The sequence below is a fragment of the Sinocyclocheilus grahami genome, unplaced genomic scaffold (assembly GCF_001515645.1).
Source record: "Sinocyclocheilus grahami isolate Dianchi unplaced genomic scaffold, SAMN03320097.WGS_v1.1 scaffold888.1, whole genome shotgun sequence".
NCBI lineage: Eukaryota > Metazoa > Chordata > Actinopteri > Cypriniformes > Cyprinidae > Sinocyclocheilus > Sinocyclocheilus grahami.
Window position 1 is genome coordinate 488,650 of NW_015506067.1, and position 13,288 is coordinate 501,937.

Consider the following 13,288-nt stretch of genomic DNA (forward strand, 5'->3'; position numbering starts at 1 on the left):
TGTGTTTTGACACTACAACCACCAAATTAAGACATTTCAGCATGTGAAACTCTTGAGATGTGTTGTTGGTATAACCTCACTGTTCTCATGCAGCTGAATAAACGCCTGCAGCTGGGAATGAAGCTCTGGGTCACAACCTCTAATCAGACTTCAGTTAATCAGAACACAGAACAATCTATATGGGCTATTTACTTTTCCAGTCATGTAATATACATTGATTCTGTTTATTCTATTTCTATTGGAAACCTAGCAAGTTTAAATGGTACATAAGCTCCATTTATATGATCTTATTTGCTCATTTTGTTTGGATGTTTAAAATGTCTAAAATGGTTTTGATCGTCAGAACGCACTTGTCATGTCTACATGAGGTTTATGTGGATAGGATCACATTTATTTCCCTTTAAACCTGCCATTTGCATTATTAGTGCAAACTTAGACCAGAATCAGTTCTGTAGAAGAAATACAAGTCTAAGCTGATTCTGTATGTGATAAATATTTGAAGTGAATCTCAAGAAGAACATTTTCATTTTTTTTTCCCGGGTATAATATCGCTATATACACATGCATCAGTTCTCTTCTTTGTGTGAGGAAAAGAGCCAAAACTTTTTTTTTTCTTTTTTAAGGAGTGTGTTTGAGATGTGAATGTCTTACATCTCTTATAACATCAAACCTATAGAGTCTCGGCAGAAAAAAATCAGAACGTCAGATTGCCAGTAAGTTAAATCCGATCATGCATCAATTATATGATGTCCAACACAGTGAAGGTAATAATAATAATACTAGCACTAATGAAGAAGTTAAATCAAAATAATCTCAATGAAACAATCCCAAAAAACTGCAACACTTAAGATGTTTATCTTTGTGAATGAAACAAATGATTAAGACCGAGACCTGTTAGGATAATGCTTATGCAATTTTCTTATTCATCAGATTTTCTGGGCATCACAGTCTGAGTGATCAGTTGGACTAATACATGTTCAGTGTAATATTTGGTGCCTCTCAGCACCACATGAGCTAAACCTGTTTTCCAGCATGAGATTTGAAGCAGGGTTATGATTTTTAACTACAAAATAAATTAATATATGCAAAAACTTGATTTTATTTTAGCTTGTTGCCAATGTTTCAAATTTTATTATAATTAATAAATGGACATACAAATAAGCTTTTTTTTCTTTAAATATTTAGCATTTGGGGTGAAATATGACCCAGACACAATGATCAAGTACACTTGAACCTCTCGCTCTGTAAAATATTTAGAAAATGAATGACATGGAAAAATAAACTGAATGATTCACTGCATTCTTGAAAAATTAATAAAAATGTAATACAATGTATATTATATATGGACATATTAAACAATGTATATAAAAAAACATTAAAACATTACTATATATTAAAATAAAAAAGCAACTTGAGAAAATCAGTTTTTTCTAAAACATTGGTTATTCTCATGTTGTATGTGTATGTGATGTATATGATTTTTGTTCTGTCTCAAGCATGTAAAGGTGATTTGATTCCCTCTCTTCAGACACATTCAGATCAGTGTGTGCCTCTGAAGCTGATGTTATTTAACGACACTCGAGTGTGAGGATGATTGTTACATAACATCAGACTGAGAATAAGAACCAACACAGAGGAAAACACACACACACACACTCTCTCAGAGGACGCTGTACAGACAAAAGTGCATTAGAAGCACGTGCAGAATGATGTGTTGTACAGTATGTGTTTCTGCACAGATGCTCGTAAGGTCACTGATCGTCTCTGCAGCAAGAGCATACTGTACTGCAGATGTGTCTCACACACGTGATACCATCAACAGCAGCCAATCACAGCGCAGATCCATCACAACCTCAGCAAGGTCAAATCACTGATATCCGACTTTATTAATATGCGCGATACAGGATAGTCATAACATACTGCGTTACACCAGAGGAAAATGACTTTATAAAAACAACAGGACATTTTTTTAAAAAGTTACTTTTTAAAAGTGTCCATCCATATATTGACAGTTACATGTTTTATTAAAGACAAAAACGTCAAAATAACAAAATCAAAATGCTACATTTCCGTTTCACAGAGTCCAACGTAGAACTCCACGTCTGGAGTTTACATGACAGATTAATAACAAAAACCAAAGGCCAACGTCACAAGTCAGATTAAATCACAAAATTGCCCTATAAAAACAAACAAACTTCATTCTTGTACATTTGAAACACAGTGATTGACGTGAAAGTTTTGTTTGGTTTGTAAAATGAAATCAAACGGGAGTAGAAAGAGTTAAAACATCTATCAAAATATATATGGAAGAGAAGGACACACCCACTGCACAACGTCACCATGACAACAGCATGCACTAATGACTCCTCAATATACAATAGATTCGCCTGTAAGTGCTAGAAACCCGTTTTGCAGAAACACAATCCTGATGACTTATGACATTAGTTTTTTAAATGCAAAAAATAAAACTGTGTGTATATATTATATATGTATGTGTGTGTATATATATATATATGTGTGTGTGTGTGTGTGTATATTATATATATGTGTGTGTGTGTGTATATATTATATATATGTATGTGTGTGTGTATATATATATATATATATATATGTGTGTGTGTATATATTATATATATGTATGTGTGTGTGTGTATATTATATATATGTGTGTGTGTGTGTGTGTGTGATATATATGTATGTGTGTGTGTATAAATAAATAAAAACTATATATATATATATATATATACATATACATACATACATACATACACACACTGGTCCTATTTTTTCCCTAGAGCATTTTTATTATATACATATATGAATTTATTAAAAAAACTATAGAGAAAGAAAAAAAATTTAAAATGTAAAACGTTGATCTGTTAAAAATTTAATTGTAAGAACAGCATTAAAAACAAACCATGATTAAATGTAATCTATCAAAATCCATAAACACTGGAAGCAAATTATTTTCCACCATTAAAAAAAATAAAATAACTTTGAATACCAGTGAAAAACAGCAATAAACGTGAGACTCTAGTGATGCTAATGTCACTGACTAAAACAAATCATGCTCACGCCACAATGGTTTTACCAATGCAAAAATGTATCTAAAAATGCATTATTATTATTATTTTTATTTGAGTAATTCATTAAAAATGCAATGATGATTGCGTCATTGGTAAGAATCATTTTTTCTTTAATTTAACATTTACATTTTACACAGAAATTCATTACGCTTGTGTTTTTAACTGATGCTGAGCTGCCAGACTAAAAAAAAATCATTTTAAATAAATGTAAAAAAAAAAAAAAACACTTGTTAGAAATATCTAATGTGAGGTAAAGATGAATCGCACATTATTGCCCTGGATTAAACCCTGAAAACAAACCAGATCCAGTCGCTCACAGTTAAACTCCTGCGCAGACGCTCGCGTTAAAATAATCGTCCAGTTAACTGCCGTGAAGATGCGTTTGAACGCAGCATAGTCGCTATAGAGTTAAAAATCTGCACAATAGAAACGTCGCTTTTTACATGGTAAGATCATTCTGGAAGAACAACGACACTAGTGGACGGATACAAGCGTATATTTACAGACTCTTCTTTCTTTCAAATCTTCGCAAACCGCAATCGCCCGAAGTGAATAAAGAAAAGAATTGCTTCATATCAAGGGTCATGCTTGTTTTCTGCGAAAAACCTCTTGTACACAAACACCGATGACATGTCAAGTACAAAAAGGAAGAAACAGGTTAAAAACTAGCTGAAAACAGTCGTAAAGTCATGTTTTCCCAAAACACTCTCGGACTGAACGCTAACTTGCCGTCCGCCGTGTGCGACTTTTCCAGTCGGCTGCATTATCTCATCTTCATACCGAATAAACTTCTAAAAACTCACTGCTCGGGTCATATGGGGGTCGTGGAGAGGGCAGAATGAGGTATGAGGAGGCCAGAGGTCAAAGGTTATGCTGTTATCATGTGTTTTGTGTCTTCTAAACCCTTAAAACATCCTCTTAAAAACACGCGCTCGCGTCATTCTCGTCCACTTTCCGCGCGGTGCCACATTACCCACAATCCCCGGCTGTGTAACTGCGGTTTGAATTATAAAGAGACTGATACGTGTCGGGGTGAAGCGCGTCCCTCACAGCGAGCCGTATTTGGCTTCGTACAGCAACATGATCTTCTTGCAGCGGCCGCAGTCTTTGCGCAGCTCGGCCACTTCCTGTCGCAGCGCTGCGTTTTCTCGCTCCAGGAAGGTGGTGCGGACGGCGATCTGGTTCTCTTTCAGACGCCGGGCGTCACGAGAGCGCTTCGCCGCCACATTGTTCTTCTTCCTTCGCGACCAGTATTTCTCATCCTGCGGAAAGATGCAAACATCTCGTTACTGAGGCAGCTAAAACAATATTAGTTGCACTTTACGTTTTATGTTGTAACATTAACAAAAACATACTGTAAATGATTATTGTCATAGTCTGTCTCACATGTATTATGATAAAACATAAGCGATTACATTTGAAACAAATTCACGTCTAAAACAGTGCGTCTATGAACTTTTTCAGCAGCCTTGGTTCAAACCAGTGACGAGGAGCATCGCAAAAATTTCAAACTTTGTCTTTTGGTCAGATTTTCAAATAATTCTATGCTCATGCCAAAGATAAAAGAGCTTTAAGGAATAAACTACAATCCCATAAAACACTGCAAGCAAAAGAAATAAAGAAAGACTACGGATTTAAAGTTGTTAATTTTGACTACAGAAACAATGTACTTTAGGTTTAGTGCAAAACAAGATTTATACAAATATCAGTGTTATTTTAGTATCACTAACATCCTACTAAAGTTTTATTAACATTTGGAATGTTTTTCTTTTAATTTTAGTTAGAGGTTTAGTAATCTTGTTGCGTGTTGACATTATTATTCATACATGTTTTAAATATCTATAGAATTTGAATTAATTTTTTATTTTAACTTTTGATATTTTAGTATTTTAAAATACTTTTAAAATATTGCCTTGGCAAGAAGCAAGTTTTAGTTAACAATAATAATTTCCCTAATTTATGTTCCAGGCCTTATTCTGAATAATCAATAAATCAATCAATAAAAATTATGATATGATCCACATTGGTTCCAAATACCAGCTGTATGTTATCCAATCAATTTGTGACAAAAAAGTCCTGCTCTAATTTTTTTGGCCAGTTTTACCTGGAAATTTCACATAACGGACGTAAAATAGATCGCGAGTAATTCTTGTTGACCTTAACATGGTGGATTAATCAGAAGTTGGCAAACAATAGTATAGCATGCGATAGTGTGCGCTGCTAATGCTAAACAACAGCATGTTAACTCCTAAGAATCAGATTTAGTCATTAGAATTGAAATATATTTCCTGGATGACTAGCGAGAGGCCTGTGGGTTCAAATGTGTAATGAGAGCCACATGTTTGCTACCATATCACCGTTTCCTGATTTTTCTGTTCATAAAAACATTCAATCGGTTCAGTCTCACCTTCGCATCTTCAGGAACTAACACTTTCTTGGCTTTCTTGATCATGGGCTGTGGTTTGAGCTCGTCCTCAGAGAAGCGGTGTTTCCGCGGATTGAAGAGCTCTCCTCCGGGAACGCTGGACAGGACCAGATCCGTGGGGTCCGGCTGGAAGGCCACGTTCACCTCGATCTCCTCCGGGTCGATCGGAGTGGGCGTCACGCAGTCGGGGTCGACTTTGGGTTCTGGCAGGTAAAAACAGAGCGATGTACAGCCGTTACAATAAAATCAACAGAATAAACCCATGACCGGAGAAAATAAGGAACCAGATGAACATTCATTCACCAGCAGAAACCATCAGTCAGCCAACAAGTCAAATTAACTTCCAGCAGCTAGTTGAGTTTCTGTTTATCTGCTGGTTTAAGTAAGTGTGTTTTGACTGATAAATGAACGGTCTGTAGGTTCAAACGGCATGGACTGATGTAGAGATGAGCGAAAAACAACAAAATGCTTCATGTTAAAGAATCTTGTGTTAATGCCAATTTTTAGATGCATCAGATCATTCATACTTTATTATTATTATTTTAATTTGGATCTTGATGGATCAAAACATCAGATGAACACTTGAGTTTAAAACTAAAGATTTAAAGCAGTCAAACTGCTATCAGAAAACTGTGGAAACATATTTCCCTCCATGTCCCCCATGTCAACAATAAATAAAAAATATTTCAAGTTTTTAATCTGACAATTCTGACTTCTTTCACTCAATTCTCAGTTTTTGTTTTCTGCCATGAAAAAAAAAAATATTGCAGTGATTAATATTAACCTTACAATTCTGACTTTTTACCTCATAACTGCCAGTTTATATCTTGCAAGTTTTTTTTTCTTCTTCTCAGAATATCGATATCTCACAATTCTGACTTTTCAAAATTTTGATTTTTATATCCTGCAGTTCTGAGTTTTAGTCTTAGAATACCAAGTATATCCATTTTACAGTTCGAACTTTTTTCTTGGAATTCTGAGTTAAAATTGTATAATGCATTTTTTTGTTTTTTTGCGCACTACAGAACAAAAATAAATAAAATAAAAATACGGCAATTGCAACTTTTAATCTCACAATTCTCACTTCTGACCAAATTTGAGATAAAAACTCAGAATTGCGAGCAAAAAAAAGTCAAGTGTGAGATTAAAAAGTCATAATTACCTTTTTTTAAATTTACACTTTTATTCCATTTAAGACAAGCTTCCATAGAAATCATATTTTGACAAACTGCATGAGACACGTTTGAACACGGATTAAAACCTACAACACACATCAGACGAGATCTAATACAATAACTATTTAACATTACACACAAACTCTGTTTTTTTTTTCAAGGTCACACATCATGCTGACAAAAAGCCGTTTCTGACCTTGAGGTTGCGGCTCTAACAAATTATTTCTACCATGTCTACGGTCTCACAGTTTAAACCATTACACCATGCATCTTAAGCATCTGCTATCGGGGAGAAAAGAAAAAAAAGAAAAAAACGGGATTTGTGAAGCTACTTTGAAACCCTAGTTACTCTAAAGTCGTTCAACTTCAGTCAAGCTACTCTTCTGAAACATTACTTTACTGAAGCTATTTAGGGGGCCAGTAGGCCGATGTTTCTGTCATTTATAATATCAGTGGTGCAAAAACAAAACACACTCTTGTTTGTCGTCTCTCCTGCTGTCGTCTCAACGCTCACAGGGAGCGAGTCATCCTCAGGCTCTTCCTCGTCCTTGTGCTCCTCCTCAGGCATCTGTGGGACAGCCGCCGGCTCATCTGAGGAACCCTGCGTCTCGCCGCCTCGCCACTCTGCCTCGGGACACTTGCTCAGCTCCTCCTCCAGTGTGATGGGAATCTCGTTCTCCAGCAGGAACTCATCCAGGTCCATGTACTCCAGATGGAAGGTCTCGCCATCATACGGGATGGTTTTGTCCCAGATGGCGGGGGTGAGAGAGGCGGAGATGCTCCCCGTGCCACCTGAACCGCCGCCGGACGTCCCATCGACGATCGAACCCTGTTTCTCCTTCTCGATGCCTGCGCGAGAAATTACAGTTTAGTCAAATATCAAAGAAGCAGTAGAAATTTCAGTGGCAGTTCATGCGAGTTTGATAAATACAATAAAATCAAACCAAACAAAATAAACCAGAAAAATACAACAGAATAACATCAAAACAGGATGCTTTAAATGTACATATTTACATAGTTTCTGGAAAGTAGCAAGCAAAATTCATTTATAAAGCACGTTTAAACACAGCTGATCAAAGTGCTAAACAAAGTAAATGACAGCACAATAAAATGCATAGCATAATGTAAAACGATATTAAATACTCTAAAAACACAAAGGAATATAATAATACATGATTGAAAATGCCATCACAATGCAACAACAACAAAGAAAATACTTAATGGTCAAAAATTCAATATCATTTCTTGATTTCAATGTGAACATGTCCTCGGCAGGTTTTGTGAAATTCTGACCTTCAGACATCCAACTTCACTTAAATTTTCTACAGTAAAAACTGTTCACATTGCACATATTCATTTGTTATCAGTAACTACCCATGTTAGCTATCAGTTTTAATGCCAGAAAGAATCCAGACCTTCAGACATCCAACTTCACTTACATTTTCTGCGGTTACAAAAAAAAGGACTTTATACACTTACATGAGATGAGATTTATGAAATGACAAAGTGTTTCACAGATTGACACGCCTACAGATGCCTAACGTGGGTCTTTTTCCAAGCGAGATGATAAGAATAAGTATTAATAGCGTTCATAACGAGCAGGTCAGCCTTTAGCACGGTAAAACCACAAGATAGACATATTAGATCCACAAAACATGACCAATAACTAAAATACTCTCCTAAACGGCAGCATGCAGGAATACACCGTACAATGTCAAATCTACAGCTCCTGAATGAGTTTCATATTAAAGAAGAGGAGAAAACATAACCATGGTTTTCCATGCGTGTGGAATCTCTAATAAAATATCATATTACATTGATGGTGTGGTGCTAAAATTCTCGTACTGGTGTTTTTAGGATGTACAAAGGTTCTTCAAAGAATGCCATGGTACTACCACACAGTACACGCCCAAGTATCCACATATACCATGGAAGAAACAACCACATGTAGTAGGTTTACATCTTCTGACACATAAGTTCACCATTGTTTTTAGCATGTTAGCCATTCAACATGTGTTAACACTATGTACAAATAAGGGTTTAATGGACGTATACCATGATATTCTTGAAGCAGCTTACAAAAACCTCCATTTCAAAACGAGAGTGTATTAAAATACCGCGGTATCTCAGTCTGCTATGATGGCTAAAGCGGCACTCTTCTGAGGGAACTTTCTGTTCCTTTGAGCGACCAATGAGCGCGCAGCTGTAGAGGTGAAGCCAAGTGCGCCACTAACGCTACAAACAAACAAACACGCGCTGAACGGAACGGTTTGTACATTTGATTTGCATTTTTGGCAGGTTTATGGTTCTCACCATCGTCTTGATCCTCCAGTATGTTTGGAGGAGGAATATCCATGATCTTCTTTAAAACAAAACCGGACGATTTTTGCGGACCGATGGCCACCGTCACCGACGCCTGTCCGGGCATCATTAGCGTGATATTATCCGAGGAAATACACAAGCGTCGCTTGAGTCCGTTAATCCTCCCGTTTCGGTTGTTTGAGAAAATACTGTCAAAACAACGCCGTAGCGATCCACTCCAAGCGTACTGAGCTGGGCACTCACATATTCATGATGAACGCGAAACTCGAAGCGCTGATTGGTTGCCTCGCCAACGGCTCATGAATGTTCAAGCAGACGGGGCGTGTTCTTAAAGAGCCCAAGGCGGATTCTCGCTCTATGATTGGTCAACGGTTAATCCGCCTCATCCAGCTCTACAACAATAAAAGCGGAATGAGGCGAACGATCCTCTTTGTTCCGAAAACAAACAAACACTGTCCATATAAATACCCGACCAGAGGAAACACGCTAAATACACTCAACATGTGGCTTAATTAACTGTAAATGCATCAGAAAATGGCAAATCATACACAGTTATTTTCTATATTTACACACATCAACGGCGACCATTCAATATCCACGTTTAAGTCAGCTTCTTGGCACGCTAAAACATCTTTATTAAAGACAAGAAGTGTGTTAATGTACTACTGCAGTTGTATTTTTCCACCATAGTGATGCGCTCATGCCTTCACACGTGCCGCCAGCGCGCGCGAACACTGGGTGGGCGGGGCTTCTGCACGTGCCGAGTACAGCTGCTGCCCGACTGCGTGCATTTATCATCACTGCAAAGGTGTTTACTGTTGGTCTCATGTTCCCTATATGAACAATATTTAAAGTAACAAAGACTGACTTTTTTATATTCCAGTCCTTTGAATCCTTGGGAACATGAGTCAAATGGACAACTTTTGTGATACCCTTTTGTCATTTTGGAGCTACCCGGTCCCATTATCTACAAGATAGATCTATTTTTGTGTGTTTTGCAGAAGCAATAGTCATACAAGTTTGAAAAGACATGAAGAAATGATTTAAATAAATGACAGAATTTTCATTTTGAGTGGACAAATTGAAAAAGAGCCACCCTTACAAAATGTACTGTGGTGTAGGCCCAAGCTCTGTTGGTGCCCTATAGAGGAGATTATAGATTCCCCACACCCCCCACTAAAAAAATTCTGCTGATTTTTCAAAACTTTACTATAACATACTGATAAGTATTAACATAAATAAGTAGTAAATAAATTGTGATAATAAATAAATGGAGATGTTGAAGCGCCTTGTAGGTATTTTATGAGTGAATCTGTTAAAATAGCCTATTGAAGAGACCAGACATGAGCTACTCCCACAACTATGCCTACAGTGACAAGTGCTTTATTACAATAAAGAGAAATATGAGCAATATGAAATGCCTAAAATAGTCTAAGACAACAAAGGCAACAAAATAAAGGCAACATTTTGTAATTTATTACAAGCTAGTTAGTCTAATTAGCACACCCATACCTTTCATTTCAATTTTGTGCATGTGGAAGATGGAAAATGACATACTTAAACTTAATTATTTCATTTTATGAATGCTAGATTATAGTCCTAGTCTTTTTCAAAAGACATTTAGACACTTTAAAAGCAAGCAGTAATGTAACTGAAGTTAAACCAACATTACAGAAGCTTAAAATTATTTGAAAGAAAATAAAGTAAAATTTAAATAAGCAGTTAACTCAAGCAAAAACGTTCCACGGTGTCAGTGTTGTCGGGTAAGATGTTCTAAAAAGGCTATTTCAAAACACTGCATAAACATCACGAGCAAATACACAGTCTGAACTTGCTCCTCTTCTTTGTGTCGCTTCCTGCATTGTGCCCCTAAAATTTTATTTTTTCAGTAATTGTTTAGAAAAGATACTTTAAGAGCACATAAATGGCAAAACTATTTTAACTGTGCACGCCATGCATAATTAATGCGTTATGATGTATTATAATTATGTCATGACACAGAAAGTGTTTAAATTAGTCCAACATTACATGTTGTCAAATCTTATGATTTTTCGTTGATGTCAATTTTATTCTAACATTATTTTAATCAGTTCGATTGATCAGTACTAAAATTATGTTAATAGGTTGTTTGCACATGACGTCACTGATGACGCGCGAAATGCAGCTGGAGGGCAGGAAGTGATTTTTCTCCATAGGAATCACTAGCAGAAACTCAAAATGCCAGTGTTTTGCGTTGTTTATGGATGCTCAAATCGGCAAAACCGAGAAACCACAAGGAGCTTTTATCGTGTACGAAAATGTGTTGTTCATGAGTGGGGAAAAGTCAAGAAATTGGTTGAAAAAACACAGGAAAAAGTGGCTTGCAAACCTGCGTCTGCGGTCGGGAGGAGCGGAACCGGATAATGCTTGTGTATGCAAATGGTTAATATAAGATATAATACTATATTAAGATATTAATAAAGATATAAATAGATTGGGCTGCCACCTCTCATGCATGCAGAATTCAATCAGTGCTAAATGCCACACGTAGACACGATGTAAATAAGATATTATTTGCAGTTCAGAAAGTGAGTGACAGCTTTTTAGTGATTATATGTAAGCGCTATTTGCTCGCTTTCTAGGCTATAATCAATTTAGAATTTGAATAAAAGCTTTGTTTTACATGCTGCTAACAGGACCAACAGCCACATAACCTGTAACATAACCTGTAACTACATGCAGCAAAGTTTAAGGAGTGACAAAAAAAAGCAGAAAGGATGAGATACAGGAAAGTCCGTACTGTACTTTTTTTTTGGCATGAGGCTTTTTATTTATATATATATATATATATATATATAGCGCTTTCATTGTATTGCTGTACACCCAACGCGCTTTACAATCATATGAGGGGATCTCTCTTCAACCACACGCTATTACAAGAGAAAGGTATAATCACAACATATGTTGATCCATATGTTATGAAGAGGAGCGATTTTTAAACTAAATTGAAATACTTGCCTGCCATTGATGCGGTGGATATAGGATGCCCGCATTCTCCACCATTAATATGTGACTCACAATTACTTGACTGAGTAACTGAGGAGTAGACATTTAAGACCGCACGAGGAACTAAGAAAAGGAAACACTTTAAATACACAAGACATGATGAGGGGGTGATGAGAAACACCTGGAATCAATAAACATAATAGGAACCGGAAACAGGAAAGACCAAATATGGGCATGAAACAGACATGGGGGAGGAGAACGCACACAAAACACTGAACAGAGTCTGACAGTAACCTCAAGGCCAGGTTTTTTAATTAAAGGAGAAACCATTGCTTGTTTAAACCGAGATGGAACACAAACCTTGGATAAGGAACTATTCACAATAGAAAGTATACTAGTGCCCATGGTGTCAAACAAATCTTCTAAAAACTGTGGTGGAACGGGACCCAGTAGAGAGGAAGATGATTTCATGTGCTTCATCTGCTAGGACCGGAAGGGAGACCTGACCAAAACAATCAAATGTGCAAGAACTTATTGAACTTATAGAATCAAAAACAATATTGGAGGGTACAATCTCTTTTCTACTATTGTCAATTTTTCTCACAAAAAAAGTTCAAGAAATCCTCACAAGTAAGAGAAGTGGAATCTGAAGAGGGTGTTACAGCTGGGTTTAGCACAGAGTTTATTGTGCCAAACAAAGCTTTTGGACAATGGGCAGTTCTATTAATTTAGTCTGAAAAATATTTTTTTCTTGCCACTTTGACTGCACGCTGGTAAGTGCTAAGAGTATCTTTTAGCATCTCATAAGAAATCTGTAATCTGTCTTTTCTCCATCTGCGTTCAGCTTTCCTACAGGCCCATTTAAGAGCATGAGCTTCATCATTAAACCATGGCTGAGACTGAGGTTTAGACATTTTAAGTCTGAGTGGAGCCACATCATTCATAATGTCCACACATACAGCATTAAAAGCAGTTCCTCTATATCTAGAGGATCCAGAAGCCTCAATGATAGCAGGCCCTGGGCTTGCCTCATAAGCCTCAGCAAAACGCTTTGCTGTAATCTCATTTACAGGATGGAAATAACAGTCAACAGATCTATTATTCGAGATAACAGCTGGCAGATCAATATTAAACATGAGAGATCTTTGGTCAGATATACAGTTGTCCACTATGACCACATTACTAATGGACAGACCCATAGATAAAACTAAATCAAGATTATGTCCATGTCTATGGGTAGCATCACATATAGACTGAGTTAGGTTAAAAGTGTCCACAAGATCAACAAACTGCTT

General features: G+C 36.7%; 1 protein-coding gene across 1 annotated transcript; it reads right to left on the reverse strand.

Moving 5' to 3' along the window:
• Positions 1-2,886: 2,886 nt before the first annotated feature.
• Positions 2,887-9,292, reverse strand: LOC107563732 (thyrotroph embryonic factor-like). Its single transcript, XM_016248676.1, has 4 exons — positions 9,000-9,292; positions 7,161-7,535; positions 5,494-5,714; positions 2,887-4,348 (listed from the first exon to the last, which is right to left on the reverse strand). The coding sequence occupies exons 1-4, from the start codon at positions 9,115-9,117 to the stop codon at positions 4,133-4,135; spliced, it is 930 nt and encodes a 309-aa protein (XP_016104162.1). The 5' UTR covers positions 9,118-9,292; the 3' UTR covers positions 2,887-4,132.
• Positions 9,293-13,288: the final 3,996 nt, after the last annotated feature.